Source organism: Nilaparvata lugens, chromosome 1 (assembly GCF_014356525.2).
Source record: "Nilaparvata lugens isolate BPH chromosome 1, ASM1435652v1, whole genome shotgun sequence".
Taxonomy (NCBI): domain Eukaryota; kingdom Metazoa; phylum Arthropoda; class Insecta; order Hemiptera; family Delphacidae; genus Nilaparvata; species Nilaparvata lugens.
In genome coordinates this window covers 73,569,027-73,586,625 of record NC_052504.1, presented here as the reverse complement: position 1 = coordinate 73,586,625, position 17,599 = coordinate 73,569,027, and the positions used below count along the sequence as shown (strand labels likewise).

The following is a 17,599-nucleotide window of genomic DNA, read 5'->3' as shown; positions in this document are numbered from 1 at the left end:
AAGACAATTAGAACTAACAAATACTTAAATACCTGGCGCACAATGTAGAGCCACTGACACTCAAAAATAAACTATCGTTCCACAGAGAAAAATATAGATAAATAAAATATATATAGAGAGCGAAACATTTAAATGAAAAATAGTAGTAATAATCGACTAGACGAGAACAAAGTAGTTGTCATCATCATAATCATAATCAACAACACCAAACCCGATCGATCAAAGAAAGAATGACCCATGCGCGCGCATGGAACACATCTGAGATCCAATGTTGCCCGCCCCTGATCCGTTTAGTATTGTGATTATTTTTGTTTTATTTTATTAATAGAATAATTATTTAAACATCAAGAGTAGAGGGAGATATATAAATATTGTTTAATGAGAAAAAAACGCACAATCAAAATTGGCCAAAAAATGAAGGTCAACTTCTCGACAGCAAGACAATATAAAAATGTAATACAGTTGAAAACATACATGCAATAATAGACAAATACAATATAGCTAGTGGAGCAGGGAATGGTGCTGGCTATTTGGTGAATGAAGCTGTCTTTGGGTTATCGATAACAACACTATTCAGTATTTAAAAGGACCGTTTTCTTTTACTAAGGATTCCTAGCAAGAGCAAAAGCTCCAGAACTCATCCACTGTTTCTATTCTTGAACGTAAAAGTTGATAGTGTGGTGTTTAATAACAAATTTGATTTATTCGAAACCGGCTTTGATGAAATCGATTGGAAATCTGTATCAAACTAGGGATTCCCGGATAAAAATCTGACATGAATACTGGAAATCAATACTACTAAAAGTATTTTCCTATCATAAAAAATATTATAAGAAATGTGTAACTCAATTCTCAGACAATCCTCATTTATTCACAAACAAAAAATACAAAGCTTCGTTATCTGAAGAATGAGCTTTTTGAAGGGTGGATGTAGTATGAACTGATTTCTTTCAATAATATTGCCAATTTCAACAGAGATTCAGTTGAAGTCTGAATGTTCAGATCAGAGCTTCATCTACAATTTTGATAAGATAATGAAATCAGTTCGTCCTTAACCGAACTGAACTGCTGAGCTCGCTAAATATAGCTGAGTTCATACATGACTTGATATTAATCTATAGTATGATAAGTCAAACTACGACTATTTTAAAAAATGAAGCTTGATTCATATTAATGTGGAAGAGAAAGAGTATATTCTAGGTAATAACAATTACGAGTCACATTTCATAATATAAGACTGGTCCATACCTCTTTGTATTCATTTTAGAGATTTTGTCTAGTTATTCACTACGCAATTTTTCATAATTTTTAGCTCTACTATATCTTTCATTGAGTTATACGTTGAATTCAAAGTTAGAGATTTGGTTATCTTGTTAGTTATCAAACCTGCGAAATTTGAACCTACAATGGCTTAAGTGTTCCTGAACAACGACATGTAGATGAATGGGAAGCATGCAACTAAAAATAATTGAGAATGTTAAAAATAATAATGATAACAGTAAACACACAAGATTAGAACAAGCAAGACATGCATTGATTTGGAGTCCACCAAAACATTACCTTCAACATTCAAACACACATAGCCTACAAGCACACCTAGAAAACGTCATCTAGTGACGCAAAATTCGATTCACTACTACTCCATTTATAGATATATCATTGATCATTCTCGGTTACAAATAACTAGACTTCTTCAAAAAAACGATAAATATCACAAGTTAATTTTAACCAATTCAAGAAAATCCATTCAGACAGAGCCCTTAGGAAATCAACTGACCAACTCAATTTCATCTATTGAATATTGGATAGAGTCGTGAAAAGTAATGGAGGGATTCTATTTGAACGCTGTGGAATTCTCCAGGATGTTTGGTTCCAGATATTCAAATAAATATTATACATTGTACTATTAGTTTTGAAGTACTCCCATGCGTGCTATTCAGTTTTCGAATTGCTCTACTGTTGAGTATTATGTTCCAAATGTGGAGTATTTCAAGTATGTTTCGCATGTGAGAAATATGATTTTCAATGATCCTAACAATATTGAGGATCAATGTGAGGTATTTCAAGTACTATCTAACTTTCATCAAACTACTTTATCCTCTTATTCAATTTACATTGAGATTTTCATCGTTAACTCTTTCAAGGTTTACAGCCACGGCGAATAGTGACGATTGATATGAACACCATTGGAAGGAGCCTAGGTATACTATTCAACTAGTGAAGAATCATGCATTCGACAGTTAGAGAAATGGAAAATGTAATTGTACTGACTGGATCGTGAGGGTGCCTGTAGTCTGATGAACTCTCCCCGGTCGTGCTTTTGTCGTCGTTCCTATCCCAGTCCACTTCTTTTTTGAGCGACTAGAACAGAAAACATACATGACATTGTGACATTGTGGAAAAACACAGACGAAATCAACTTCGACAATAATGAGTGACATAACAGCATGAGAGTGATTTATGTGTGAGAGTCACACATCAGTGATAATGAAAATGTAGAAAAGAAATTGGTCTATCACTTTTAAGAGTTAAATGATTGGAACACTGGAAACTATCATTGCACTAACGATTTCCTAGATTAGGTATATATATATTCATATCAGATTATATATTCAGATTTTCATATCTGATGAATACAGTAGTAAGGGTATGAAAATATACATAATTTGATGGTTGAATACAGTGGAGATGAATTAATTAAAGTTAAAGATTATATACGTAAAATAAAGACAGGACTGCCAATTCGTAGTTATTATTACATTGTCTTTTCTTTACTTTCCTTGCCCTATTACCATAGGTAAGGAAAGTATTGCTTTCCAAAAAAAATCAAGGTACCGTAATTTCAAGTTTTCTATACGTTTCAAGGTCCCCCGAGTCCAAAAACATGATTTTTGGGTGTTGGTCTGTGTGTGTCTGTGTGTGTGTATGTCTGTGAACACGATAACTACATTCCTAATTAACCGATTGACTTGAAATTTTAAACTTAAGGTCCTTATACCATGAGGATCCGACAACAAGAAATTCAATTCAAAATGGCGGAAAATGACTAAAAACCATGTTTTTCACGGTTTTCTCGAAAACGGCTCTAACGATTTTTTCAAATTTATACCCAGGATAGCTATTAATAAACTCTATCAACTGACATATAAGTCTCATCTCTGAGAAAATTGTAGGAGCTCCGTAATATTATTGAGAAAAATGGCGGATAATTACTAAAAAACCATGTTTTTCACGATTTTCTCAAAAATGACTTGACCGATTTTTTTCAAATTCATATCCTGTATAGTTATTTATCAGCTCTATTAACTGGCATGGGTCTCCTTTCTGGGAAACTAATGGGGGGTCCACCCCATCCTTGAGAAATGGACTTTGTAACCTCCTTCTCGTGCATGAGGTAGGTAGGTAGAGCAGTTCATAAAAAAAAGAACACAGTCGAGATATTTAATCTGTAGAACAGCTGTTTTGACGACTTTTAAGAAATATCGAATTTCACAATTTACACAAAGGATAAAGTACTCTGAAAACAATTATATTTACACATATACATGTCTGATCGTAGTTTCAAATATGTTGCTGCCAATCGTCATTATGTTATTCCCCTAAATTATTATTCTTCTTTAAGAATGGGGCTTACAGTTCAATGAGCAAGGAAAGTTGTGTGAGTGCGCCACACCCGATTTTTCTTTAGGGTAACTTTCAATATAAATCTGAAAATCAATTGGAAATGGCATTAGTAGCCGAAACATGTTGTGCAAAATAATTTAAAAGAATATTCAGATTTGTAACTTATTTATTATTACATGTATGTACTTTAATCCTCCAGCGAAAGCTACAGTTATTCAAAAATGCTGATGAGTCATAGTGACATGAGAATTTCACATTAATAATGGGCACATCAACTTATTTTCAAGACATTTTTATTTTGAAAAGCTGAATACTTTGATGCTTTCTACAGCTTATCCTGTTCATCCTAGAGTTTGGGCAGCTCTGTTGATATCAAAGGGTCAAATTCTGTTTCTAGGATGAAACTAAATTCTTTAGTTTTTAGGATGATTGTAGAATTTCTCACAAATATATAAAGCTTTGACATTTTTTATGTATCCTTCCTCTTTTCCCCCTTCTTCTTCCCTCAACTTCCTATTCACCTCATTCTCATTTATTTTTTCTCCCGCTTCTCGTTCCCTTCCCCCTGTCCTCCCCGTACTTCCTTTAGCGTCTTGTAAAAAATTTGTGCTTTGTGGTCACAGACCTCAATTTAGTGACGTTCATCGAGAATGCCGGTGAGGGGAGGGGGAGTAGAGTATTGATTGCTTTGCTGCCTATGTAACCTACATTCAGTATAGAAGAGGCCTGCAGCAATTCTAGCACAAAGTAGGGTGACCCTGCCCACAGAAATCCTAGTTTAGCCCAAACTAGCTTCCAGCATGCGAACACTTTGTAACGACTTTTATTCTATTCCATGTAATGAGTACTGATTTCCAAAATTTCAACAATACTCCACAATCCAATTAATCGATTGATAGCAAACATACCCGAAAACAACTTCAAGGCGGTTTCTTGAAATACAGAGTTCAATGGTTATATATAATCCTCCCCCATTGAAAAATAATTATGATCAAGATTATGTCTCACCCATGAATATGTATTCTCATGATTTTCAGATATTTCTCTCCAGTATGAAGTGATTATTTTTCGCAACTTATTCCATCCACATTATCCATTTCACAGGTCTGCTCCAATTTAGAAATGAAATAACCCTTTAATTGTCACTCAAAACAATCACTGCAGCAACAGTGAGCCACAGCTGTTCATTTGATTTTAAAAATGTAATTTTTATTGTATTACTTTAATTTCACTATTCTCTTCAAAATTGAGTCGTCCTGATGATATTAGTAAATCACCTTGCATAGATTTTCTTCAAAAATATGTAGTTCTTGTGATATTCAAATTGAATTGAAGCGATTTCCAACATGAATCAGAGCTACCTCAACAATGATAATAACAGAATCAACTCGCTTATTTGCCCATGAATTCATTCATCCTGGAAGCGATTTGTGCAGCCAATGCTTCTAATTGAATAATGATGAGTTAATTTCAATTTTCATCAATCGCCCTATAATTAGCATACCGTTGAATATTCATTGTTTCGACCTCTAACACGATTCGAAGCGCAAAACTGCACGACTTTGTGGCATCCAAAAACAGTTCGAGAGCAAAATATTAATGCTATGCACTTTGAAATAAAACCCTTTTCGCCAATTAACGGTTCATTGGTCACGATTCAGCTCTGATAGAAACGATCAAGTTTTTTTTCATTTTATGTTTCAAAGAATAGCCAGTTTTATAATTTTATTCCACACAGACTTTTAGCATTCATCTCTATTCCACATTGTTTATGGCAACTGCATTGCTGTATTTTCATACAATTCTAGCACATCCTTGTATCATTTGAAAACTGACTTGAATTTGATTTAAATATCATCAGAATGGAATATGAAATTAATGTAATTTAGTGATAGTGTCAAAAAATCACTTCATATCAAAAGCTTTTACATGGAAAGAAGAGATTGTTTCCGTTTCAATAACATGCTTCTTGATTCCAATGATACCATAATTATATGATTAGGAAACAGCTAAGAGACTACAATTAGGTAGCCTATTATAATAATATATATAAATAAACTCTGGCGTATAATAGTAGTTGTAGACAGAAATTCGTTTATGGAATGATTTATAACTGTTACTGAGAATTGAATAATATGCAGGATCAAATTTTCATTCTCCAATGATTAAGATGATTTATACTGGGTTTACTAAAAGTTTCTGTTTCTTTTCTTATAGTCTTTCAGTAGGCTCCATCCCACAAAAAGGGAAAAATTATTCAAATGTATTGTATGTTATCAGTTATCCATTTTTTGTACAATTTGAATACAACGTGGTGAGTCTTGTTGCATTTGGAAAAACGTGTTTTTAATAGTCGAATGAAGTATAATGAATCCGTTTTCTTTAAGTCGTCGTCCACCCTCCTTTCTATGTATAAAGAATTTCAAAATTGACAGTGAAAACTAGGGAAATTTTAGAATATTTAGGTGGATAGTTGAGTTTATTCATTGAATATAGTCGCTGAATACAAGAGATGTTGAGTTCAACTCATGATGTGAATGAAAAAGTCAACTAGACCGATCGGAAAACTGGATAAGAAACAGAATAAAAAGAAGAAGGAATTTTGTGAGCAAGTGTGACGTGATGAAGATGTTGTTGCAGCAAATGACACGACAGTTTCGGTAGAGAACAGAAATTCGGAAACGCTTTTTCGGAATTCGCTTTTGTCTGACGGCAACGCGCAGATTTTGCGGTGTCTTTCCAGCGTCTGGTGGACAATTCGTTACACTCTCTCACTTTTCTTCCTTTGTCACTCTCTCTCACTCTCTGTCTTCATTCATCTTTCTTTCTCTATTTCTCTTCCAGTCTCTTCCTTGCATCTCTGTCTTCGAGTGGAAATTCCTGTGAAAACGGCTGAATGATCGTCGAGGTCAATCAGGAAAAACACTGGAAATCTATTAGAACAAAACTGCCGTAGCGTTGGATGAATCCAGATATAACTGGATGAATTGCTTACTTCGAAAACAGGAGGATTAGAAATTTGTGTTGATTGAGGTAGGGATGAACATAAATAACTACATGCAACTATTTGGACATTTTTTTTGACAAGACTATTAATTAATTGAGAAGTTAAATTTACCGGAATAGGTTAATTAATAAACCTAATCCCTGAAGTGAAGAAGTTGGATTAAATTTCCTTGTGGTGATAGATAGCACTATGTATGACAATCTGGCTTCTTGCAAAGATTTCATTTTATTTTTGAACATCTGAATTCTGGATCACACCACTCGTTTTCACATGCATTACAACTTCATATACATACAAAGATGGCACAGTTAATAGACCAAGCTTTTTAAATAAAGGCCTACAAGAGTCTAACCTATTCACTTTCTCTATACATCTGAGTGCCTTCTTTTGAATCTTAAACACCCTGTCCATATTTTGTTGAGATGAATTACCCCATACTAAAATAGCATACCTAATATGAGATAGTATAAGTCCATGGTAAGCAGTTAACAGTAGTTTTTTATCATTCAGCCTAGCAAGCTGCCGCAGGACAAATACCCCAGATGATATCTTATTACATATCCTCTCAATGTAAGGATGCCATGTTAATTTCCTGTCCAATAAAATTCCCAAGAATGCTACTTTCTCTTCTTGGTCTAATTCATTTTCCTCTACAAACACATTTATTTCTCTATCCTCTACTGAATTATATTTACTTTTGAATTGTAGGAATTGACATTTCTTACTATTTATTGTTAATTGCCTTTGCTTCAAGAATTGGACAATTGACTGTACTCCAGTAAAAGCATTTATTTCTAGACTATCTAATAAATAATTGTTAAAGATAAGCGATGTGTCATCAGCAAACAACAGAGCTCTGTGATCTTTTAACTCTTTTGGTAATTGGTTCACATACAACAGAAACAGTAAGGGACCCAGAATTGAGCCTTGAGGTACTCCAGCCTGGACCTCCAGTTTTTGAGATTTAATTTTTACTATTTCATTCCCATCCACCTTGGTAAGCTCAACACACTGGTTTCTACCTATGAGATATGATTCAAACCATTTTAGTTCTATACCATTCACACCTACAGTTTTTAGTATTTCCAATAATATTCTATGGTTCACACAATCAAAAGCTTTGGATAAATCAAGAAATATTGCGGCTGCCTTCTCACCTGAATCTATTATATCTATTAGTCTTTCAACAAGGGATACTATTGCAGTCTTAGTAGATTTCCCTTTCTGGAACCCATGCTGTTCATCACATATGAAATTAATTTCTTCCAGGTGCATCAATAACCTATTTAAAATACTCTTTCAAAAATTTTACTTATTACATTTAGAATACTAATGGGTCTATAATTTTCAACTCTTTCAGAATCACCGCTCTTGAAAATAGGCAAAATTTTTCCTTGTTTCAGATCATCAGGGAAAATACCCTGCTCTAGTGAAGTATTAAGGAGATGCAATAAAGGGTCCAGTAATTCATTTTCACATTCTTTTAAAATTTTGCTTGAGACCCCATCCAATCGATTATCCTAGGGACATTAGTAACTGTATCTTTTTGAGCTGCTCTCCTATTTCTATTAATTACCTCCCAAACAGCAGAGTTAAAATTGGTACTAATTGTTAATATTTCAGCTGTTTTCTTACACTTAGCTTTCCTCACTTCTTTTGCATAGTTTTTCTTTAGACATTTGTATTTGACCTCACTCGGAACATCCCTCACTATTTAAATTCCTCATAAGCTTCCCTAACAATATTTCTTTGAGTAAGAATATCTTCAGTTATCCATTCATCTACTTTGTTTAATTTACTTTTTACTTTGACTTTTTTTATCGGACAGCATACACTAATGTGAAATCTTAGAGTATCAATGAATTGCTTATATTTGTAATTTAGGTTACAACTTTTATAAACACTACTCCAATTTTCTTGAAGCAGTTCCTGCTTCAAACAATTTATATTTCCTAGCTCATATTGCTGAATTTCTTTCACAAAAGTTTTTTTTTCTTTTCTTATAGTCTTTCAGTAGGCTCCATCCCACAAAAGGGGAAAAATTATTCAAATGTATTGTATGTTATCAGTTATCCATTTTTTGTACAATTTGAATACAACGTGGTGATTCTTGTTGCATTTGGAAAAACGTGTTTTTAATAGTCGAATGAAGTATAATGAGTCCGTTTTCTTTAAGTCGTCGTCCACCCTCCTTTCTATGTATAAAGAATTTCAAAATTGACAGTGAAAACTCGGGAAATTTTAGAATATTTAGGTGGATAGTTGAGTTTATTCATTGAATATAGTCGCTGAATACAAGAGATGTTGAGTTCAACTCATGATGTGAATGAAAAAGTCAACTAGACCGATCGGAAAACTGGATAAGAAACAGAATAAAAAGAAGAAGGAATTTTGTGAGCAAGTGTGACGTGATGAAGATGTTGTTGCAGCAAATGACACGACAGTTTCGGTAGAGAACAGAAATTCGGAAACGCTTTTTCGGAATTCGCTTTTGTCTGACGGCAACGCGCAGATTTTGCGGTGTCTTTCCAGCGTCTGGTGGACAATTCGTTACACTCTCTCACTTTTCTTCCTTTGTCACTCTCTCTCACTCTCTGTCTTCATTTATCTTTCTTTCTCTATTTCTCTTCCAGTCTCTTCCTTGCATCTCTGTCTTCGAGTGGAAATTCCTGTGAAAACGGCTGAATGATCGTCGAGGTCAATCAGGAAAAAGACTGGAAATCTATTAGAACAAAACTGCCGTAGCGTTGGATGAATCCAGATATAACTGGATGAATTGCTTACTTCGAAAACAGGAGGATTAGAAATTTGTGTTGATTGTGGTAGGGATGAACATAAATAACTACATGCAACTATATGGACATTTTTTTTGACAAGACTATTAATTATTTGAGAAGTTAAATTTACCGGAATAGGTTGATTAATAAACCTAATCCCTGAAGTGAAGAAGTTGGATTAAATTTCCTTGTGGTGATAGATAGCACTATGTATGACAATCTGGCTTCTTGCAAAGATTTCATTTTATTTTTGAATTAATTGGAATGTTCAGAGAAGTCGATTCTATTTGATAAATTAATTTTTAATTAAATCATGTGGAAATATTGACAATCTCCACATTTTCATACGTCTCACTTCTCCAATTACACTAGTAAAAGTGGAACTTTCAAAATGTTGGAAAAAGAGAATTCTGCTGTCATATCCAATTCTCTTCTTGAGAGTCGATTGGTTAGAAATGTTCAATATTATTGTTGTGGAGATATTGAATTGGCTTAGAAAGGTTATGTGGACTGGATTAAAGAGTGGAAAAATCATTTAAGGATATTGAGAATGTCCCGTTGAGTTATTGTTTCAGAATACAGCTAGATGTTGTTGATGTCTCAACAAAATATTCGAGAAATATTTCTGTAAGCACTTCACCAAAATGAATTTGCAAAAACTTAATTTTCTTTTTGAGAGTCTAGATTATACAATTTCAATAAACATGCTTTTCTATTTTAGTAAGCTGGTCGAATAATTCATCGTCAAATTTCAATGAATGCACTTAACACTTTAGGACAGTACCGTTTAAATTAGACAAAACTACCTACCTAACACACATGGGCCTATTCCAAAGTTCTAAGGGGATTGAATTTATTTAATGGAAAACCGATAACATTCACAATTAACATAGCTCGTGAAGATTAACATATCGTAAAAATTAGAGAAAACATATTCACTCAACATTTTATATAAATATAGAGGTTCTCCAAGCTGAGTTTACTTCCGGGTAAAATTGCAGGCATTGCAATTGATTGTTTTTTGATCAAATACTCCAAGACTGCAATGAATCGCAATGATACAGAGATTTGATCACGAAAGTGAGTCTATTTCAAGAATGTCCTTGAAAATATATTCGGATATAAGAGGGCTGATATACCATCGGATCAATTCACTAGCCTAGCCACAGGACACATTCATGATAGACTGGTTACAACATTCGAAAGTAAAATGCACAACAAAACAAAGCCAAATAATGGAGTAGACACAGAATCGTTATAATAGAAGGACATCGAAACGGACTTGGCACGTGTTGTGTTAATAGTGGATAAAAAAACGATAGTTTTAGAGTGAGTGCGGCAAATTTAGTGCTTTGGGTAATTCCAAAGCTTTTTTCTTTCATTTGTCTCTCGTTACACTTACGAGTGAGAGAACAGGGAGGGGGGACTGAGGGGGAGGAGAGGGAGGAGGGGTATAACACAAAACAATCATTTTCCTCTCACGACACGTGTGGACAAGTTGAGCGGAAAAATAGAAAGGCGAATGAGTGTGCAAGTAAAGTGTCGGACGAATGAGAATGCTAGGCTTTGTTGGCTCAGTTCCAAGTCACACCGCTTGAAGCTTGGAGGGCGCAGGATCGGCAACCTGTGTAGCACACTTACAATGCAGTAGCTAGCTCCTTTGCTTCAGTATTTGGATAAGCTCTCGAATCTATAGAAACTTCTCAAGTTTATAAGCAAATAATACTATACTGATAATGCATTGAATTTAAAATTTATTATTCAAGTAATTATTAAAATTGATTTATTTATTATTCATATTATTGGAGTCTACCGTACAAGAGAAATATAACAGGATGGAAACGCTAAATGAGGCATTAGCTATTCGATTGTTCAAGGCTAGGAACTGGAGCACAAATTCTTCTCTGTCAAATTATAAATGAATAGGACATTCGAGGAACAACCTTAGTTCAAAATTTTATATTTTTCAGTAGAGGGGAATTAAGTTTGAGGACTTGTGTTGCTTTAATATGGAATGCGTTCTCAAAGAGCCCTAAACTGGCAAAGGAAGCTCTGGTTTATGTTATTTCTGTTGGTAATCGATGTGATAATTAGAGCCAGACCATAAAAGGCGTTTTTTCAAGCATTTTTTTAGGCGCCAAATCAATCGGAGAGCTTCATACCGACTCTAAAAACACCGTCTGAAAACGCCTGAAAAGACGCTTGATATGATCTGGCCCTTATTTATATAGAATTACTCATATAAATTGCACTTTGCACACTGCTTTATTCACATTAAATTCGCCATATTACTATAAATCTATTATCTCTATAAATTATTACCATAATATACCATTGAATATGCCATACACTTCATCCACAGCCAATCTAATTTTAATTGTTTTAAAAGTATTACTAAAGAGGATATAATAGATATGGATGAAGTGTGTGGCATATTCAATGGTATAATTATGGTAATAATTTATAGAGATAATAGATTTATAGTGATATGGCGAATTTAATGTGAATAAAGCAGTGTGCAAAGTGACAATGTAGGCGTTTGATTCCATACCACACAAAATACTATTGCAAAAATTATATAATTTTGGAGTTAGGGGCATAGCAAACGATCTGTTTGCGAGTTATCTAACGGATCGCTCTCAATATTTGACAATTGATGGTAGAACAAGTTTGAAACATCTTCCTGCATCTGGTCTTCCTCAAGGCACAGTCCTTTCACCATTGCTCTTTTTGATTTATTATGTTAATGACCTTTTGAAGCTGAAAATACTTAACTGCAGAGTAATTTCATTTGCTGATGACACGGCTCTTGTTTTTTATGGCGTATCATGGGGTGATGTATAAAACAATGCAAATGAGGGCTTGAGAATTGTAAAATCATGGTTTGATAGACATGTACTCACCATGAACCTCAAGAAGACTAAATTTATGACTTTTTCTCCTACTGAAATAGGTCGACCAGTACAAACCTTTTCTTTACAAATGCATTCTTACGCTTTGTTAAATAATCAGGATTGTGATTGCCCTTGTATTGAAAAGATGAAATCCTTAAAATATTTGGGTATAATGATGGATGATCTTATAAAATGGGATACTCATATGGAATATATGTGCAGACGGCTTAAATATCTAATTTATGAGTTTTATAAACTATATCAAATAGCTGAAAAAGATTTATTATGCTTATGTGGAATCACTTCTCCAATATGGAATTGAGATATCTGCTTATGATATCCATATGAACAAACTATTCACATTACAGAAACACCTTATCAGAGTTGCATTATGCAGGCCATGATTGTACCCAAGTAGACTTCTTTCTCAAGAATTCCAGGTGCTTACAGTGAAGCAAACATTTGTTAAAAGAATCATATTATTCATTAATAAGAATAGTGATACATTCAACTTAAGGAATAATCCATAATATCGGGGCATCGAGCTTTGCTCGTTATTTATTTACTGACTTTTGATAAACCGAACACAATAAATATTCTTTAAAATGATTGGGGAAGTACTAACAGGCACAGCCCAAAACTGTTTCTTTCCCGAATTTTGATTTATACACTATAAATAGTCCAGAAAGTAGGTTATGTTCCATACACTTGAATTCAGGTTTAGTTTTCTGTTCAAACATTTGAAAACAAAAAAATTATAATTTAGATTATATAATACAAACCAAATTGAATGACAAAATAACACTAATCACTTAAAATTGTCAAATAACGAACAACTTTGAAAATTATGATTATACTCTAGTTTAGGAGGATTATCATGTCATGTCAACAAATCAGATTATGTTGATCAAGTCGATTAAAATTGTCTAACTAGATAAAATTTCTCGCTGATTGATTATGATTACACAGCTGAAAAAATAATTTTGTCTTTCTCCCACACAGGCACACGCATCTTCTGTTATCGAGAGATGACGAAATTATCATCTGTTTTCCAAGGATGAATTATCCTTTTAATGTCGTTCAGTGAGTTTTCCAAAGAATCAGACCTAGTGCATTCGAATTTTTATATCATAAACCAACTATGTTCCAAATTCCGTGAAAATCGTTAGAGCCGTTTCCGAGATTCCTTGAACATAAATAACCAGATATAAAAATAGCCAGATATAAAAATAACCAGATATAAAAATAACCAGATATAAATATACTGAAATTGCTCACTTAATATCCTATTATATTAAGCGAGAAATTTCTGTATTTATATATCTGGTTATTTTTATATCTGGCTATTTCTATACCTGGTTATTTATGTTTTACGGATCTCGAAAGCGGGTCTAACGATTTTCACGAAATTTGGAACATAGTAGGTTTATGATATAAAGATTCGATTGCTCTAGGTCTCATCCTTGGAAAAACTCGCTGAACGACATTAAAAGGATAATTCATCCTTGGCTGAAACAGCTGTGGATAGTAAAAAAGTGAGTATGTGAAAAATCAAAATATCGCATCCCCGAAATTCATAAGATGACGTATAGCCAGCTGTGAAATATAAACACGATTATTTTAGAGAATTGTGTCCTGTTTATCGATAAATGAAAAATATCGGGGACCGAGCTTCGCTCTGGAGTACAAAAGCATAAAAACTTTATTACGAAAGAAGAAATTATGATAAAAAATTATACACAGTAAATTGAGACTAATTCCCAGAGGAATGCAAAAATTTCTCTCACAAAGGCCCAGTTGTACAAAAGCCGGTTAAATTTCAATCCTGATTAGCTTCACGTGAACCAAATCAGAGAAGACCATTTCAAAAAAGATGGATCTACTGGAATTAATCAGGATTGAAAATAACCCGGCTTTCACAAAAGTTCAACAGCTGTCATAATTTTGACACAGTCCCACACACATGAAGTCGCTCACTTACTTCCATCACCAACAGACGACGAAATAATTATTATCAGTTGCTTTTCCAAGGATGAATAATAATTATCCATTTAATGTCCTTCAACGAGTTTTCCCAGGGATGGGACCTAGTGCAATCGAATCTTTATATTATAAACCTACTATGTTCTGAATCTCGTGAGAATCGTTAGAGCTGTTTTCGAGATCCGGTGAAATACAAACATATAAACATCCAAATATCTTAAAATCTAAACATCCAAACATCTAAACATATAAACAGAAGTTGCTCGTTTAATAGTATAGGATAACGAGCGAAGCTCGGTGCCCCGATATTAATAGGTTAATTTGCGTCCCTCCAATCCATTACAATTTGATATTGACTTTACCAGCTTAAGTGTATGAAGACGTCAGTTTGAATATCAGTGTTACTTGTTTATAAATAAAGTCCCAACTGAATTCATTATTAATAGAATTACAAAATCCATAATGAATCTTATACTGGATTGGATTAGGATAAATGTTTATTTTAAAATATCTATATCCATTATGTAGTGTTTCATTCTTGTGTTATAAATTTAAAAAATCTGGTGTGGTACACTCACACAACTTACCCTGCTCATTGAACTATAAGCCTCATTCTTAAACGAGAATGATTTAGGGGAATAACATAATGACGATTGCCGTCAACATTGAAACTACGATCAGACTTCTGTACATGTGTATATATAATTGTTTTAAGAGTACTTTTCCCTTTGTGTAAATATTGTGAAATTCGATATTTTTTAAAAGTCGTCAAAACAGCTGTTCTATAGATGTAATATCTCGACTATGTGTGTTCTTTTTATGAACTGCTCTACCTACTTACCTCATGCACGAGAAGGAGGCTACAAAGTCCATTTCTCAAGGATGGGGGACCCCCATTAGTTTCCCAGAAAGGAGACTCATTCCAGTAAATAGAGCCGATAAATAACTATACAGGGTATGAATTTGAAAAAAATCGGTCAAGTCATTTTTGAGAAAATCGTGAAAAGCATGGTTTTTTAGTGATTATCCGCTATTTTTCTCAATAATATTAGGAAGCTCCTGAAATTTTCCTAGAAATGAGACTCATGTCAGTTGATAGGACTTACGAATAGCTATCCATGGTATGAATTTGAAGAAAATCGTTAGAGCCGTTTTCGAGAAAACCGTGAAAAACATGGTTTTTTAGTGATTATCTGCATTTTTCTCAATAATATTACGGAGCTCCTGAAATTTTCCCAAAAATGAGACTCATGTCAGTTGATAGGGCTTATAAATAGCTATCCATGGTATGGATTTGAAGAAAATCGTTAGAGCCGTTTTCGAGAAAACCGTGAAAAACATGGTTTTTTAGTGATTATCCGCCATTTTTCTCAATAATATTACGGAGCTCCTGCAATTTTCCCAGAAATGAGACTCATGTCAGTTGATAGGGCTTATAAATAGCTATCCCTGGTATGAATTTGAGGAAAATCTTTAGAGCCGTTTTCGAGAAAACCGTGAAAACATGGTTTTTTAGTGATTATCCGCCATTTTTTCCGCCATCTTGAATTAAATTTTATTGAATCCCTCATTGTCGGATCCGTATGGTATGGACCTTAAGTTTAAAATTTCAAGTCAATCGGTTAATTAGGAATGGAGTTATCGTGTTCACAGACATACACACAACACACACACACACACACACACACACACACACACCCAAAAATGATGTTTTTGGACTCAGGGGACCTTGAAACGTATAGAAAACTTGAAATTAGGGTACCTCATTTTTTTTTGGAAAGCGATACTTTCCTTACCTATGGTAATAGGACAAGGAAAGTAAAAAATATTTGTCATGGCTTCCTTGTTTTGGTCCTTTTGAGTTTGTCATTTGCTTCTAATTTTGTTACTTTGTCCTATCGTTTGTAAGTATTGCGATGCGACCTAGTTTTCGAAATTTTATTTATTCTAGTGGTTTAAATAAGCTCTTTTTCTTCCTATTGACATGTTTGCTGTACCTAGTTGTTCGAAATCACTGCCGGCGCACAAGTTTTCTTTGCCGGTAGTTCCATTTTGTAAGTTAGAATATTTTATTTTATCAATCTGTATTATTTATGGCAAATAAATGAATTTGAATTGAGTCGGTCGTACTCACAAGGGGCACTTGCTGAACGGGCGGCATTCCAGACGGGCCGGCGAGCGGCGAGTGTGGGGGCAGTGGAGGCAGAGGGGCGGAGCGGTAGGTCATGTCACTGGGGCCGCTGCTCTGCATGGACGAGCGGCTGTCATCATCGTCGCAGCGCGGCTCAGGTGAGCGACTCTGGTCGGGCGTCATGGTCTCGTCCATTGTGTTGTTGTCCATGTCGGCGGCGGTTACGTTGAGCTGCGGCGAAGGCGGTTGTCGTGGGGGCGGTGGCGATTCCGAGTCGGCGGGCGGTGGCCGCTTCAGTGACAGTGCGGTCACGGCTGGAGGCGGTTGCGGTGGAGCGGTAGCGGTCGCGGAGGCAGTAGTGCTGCTCGGAGGCGGTGACGGTGACATCTGTTGCGGGGGAGGTCGTACGTCGTCGGCGGCGGAAATCGTCGTTCGCGTGTCGGCACCTCCGCCACCGCCACCGCTACGTTCGTCGCGTGAGCGTGCGTCTGTTGAGTCGTCTGCATCTGTGAAAAGAATGCAAATAATTTTTCATCTTACATGCTGGATTGTACGAGTTCCTATATTGTGAGTTCTAAATGGTTCTCCGATGGGGAAGCCCATATAAGATTCACACTCAATATTATTATAATTTTTATTGTAATGGATATTCTAAACTTAAAAAAATCATTAACGAAGGTTCATAAAAGCTCCCGCTAAGATAAGCTTGAGACGTTTTCGTCTCGCGGGAGCCATATTATTCCAAATCTCTAGGAAAATCGTGTATTCTTCTGTGTTATGGTTGTGATCTGTTGAACATCTGGTGAATCGCTTCCATTTGAGTTCAATTCATTTCATGAACTGAATACCACATCAAACTTAGAACTCACTCTTGTTTTATCTTGTGTTTTGAACTAAAAAATTAATTGATGAAAACTGTGGTTGAAACTGATTCTTGATGATTTTTTTACGATTTTTCATTAAATGTAATGAATTACCTAGTATTTGAATTGGAGGGAACACAACTCGTCTACAAGGACAAATAGCGTCATTCAAGGTGTTTTCAAAAGCTTGATAATAATTGATAATAATAAGCTTGATAATAATTGTTGAATATGGCTACATTGACTCCACAGAGTTCGATCGTACTGGAGTGCAGACACTTTCAGAAGACAATCACAATCATGCCATCGCTAAAAAAATG

At 34.8% G+C, this 17,599-nt stretch overlaps 1 protein-coding gene across 2 annotated transcripts in view; it reads right to left on the bottom strand.

Annotated features, from left to right (window-relative positions):
- LOC111051019 (zinc finger and BTB domain-containing protein 49) overlaps positions 1 to 17,599 on the bottom strand; it is a 101,915-nt gene that overhangs the window by 32,719 nt on the left and 51,597 nt on the right. For both annotated transcript variants that reach the window (XM_039442555.1, XM_039442560.1), the window contains 2 exons: positions 16,420 to 16,922; positions 2,272 to 2,361 (listed from right to left, as the gene is read on the bottom strand). In XM_039442555.1, coding sequence (XP_039298489.1) covers positions 2,272 to 2,361; positions 16,420 to 16,922 — 593 coding nt within the window. The remainder of the gene's footprint in view (positions 1 to 2,271; positions 2,362 to 16,419; positions 16,923 to 17,599) is intronic.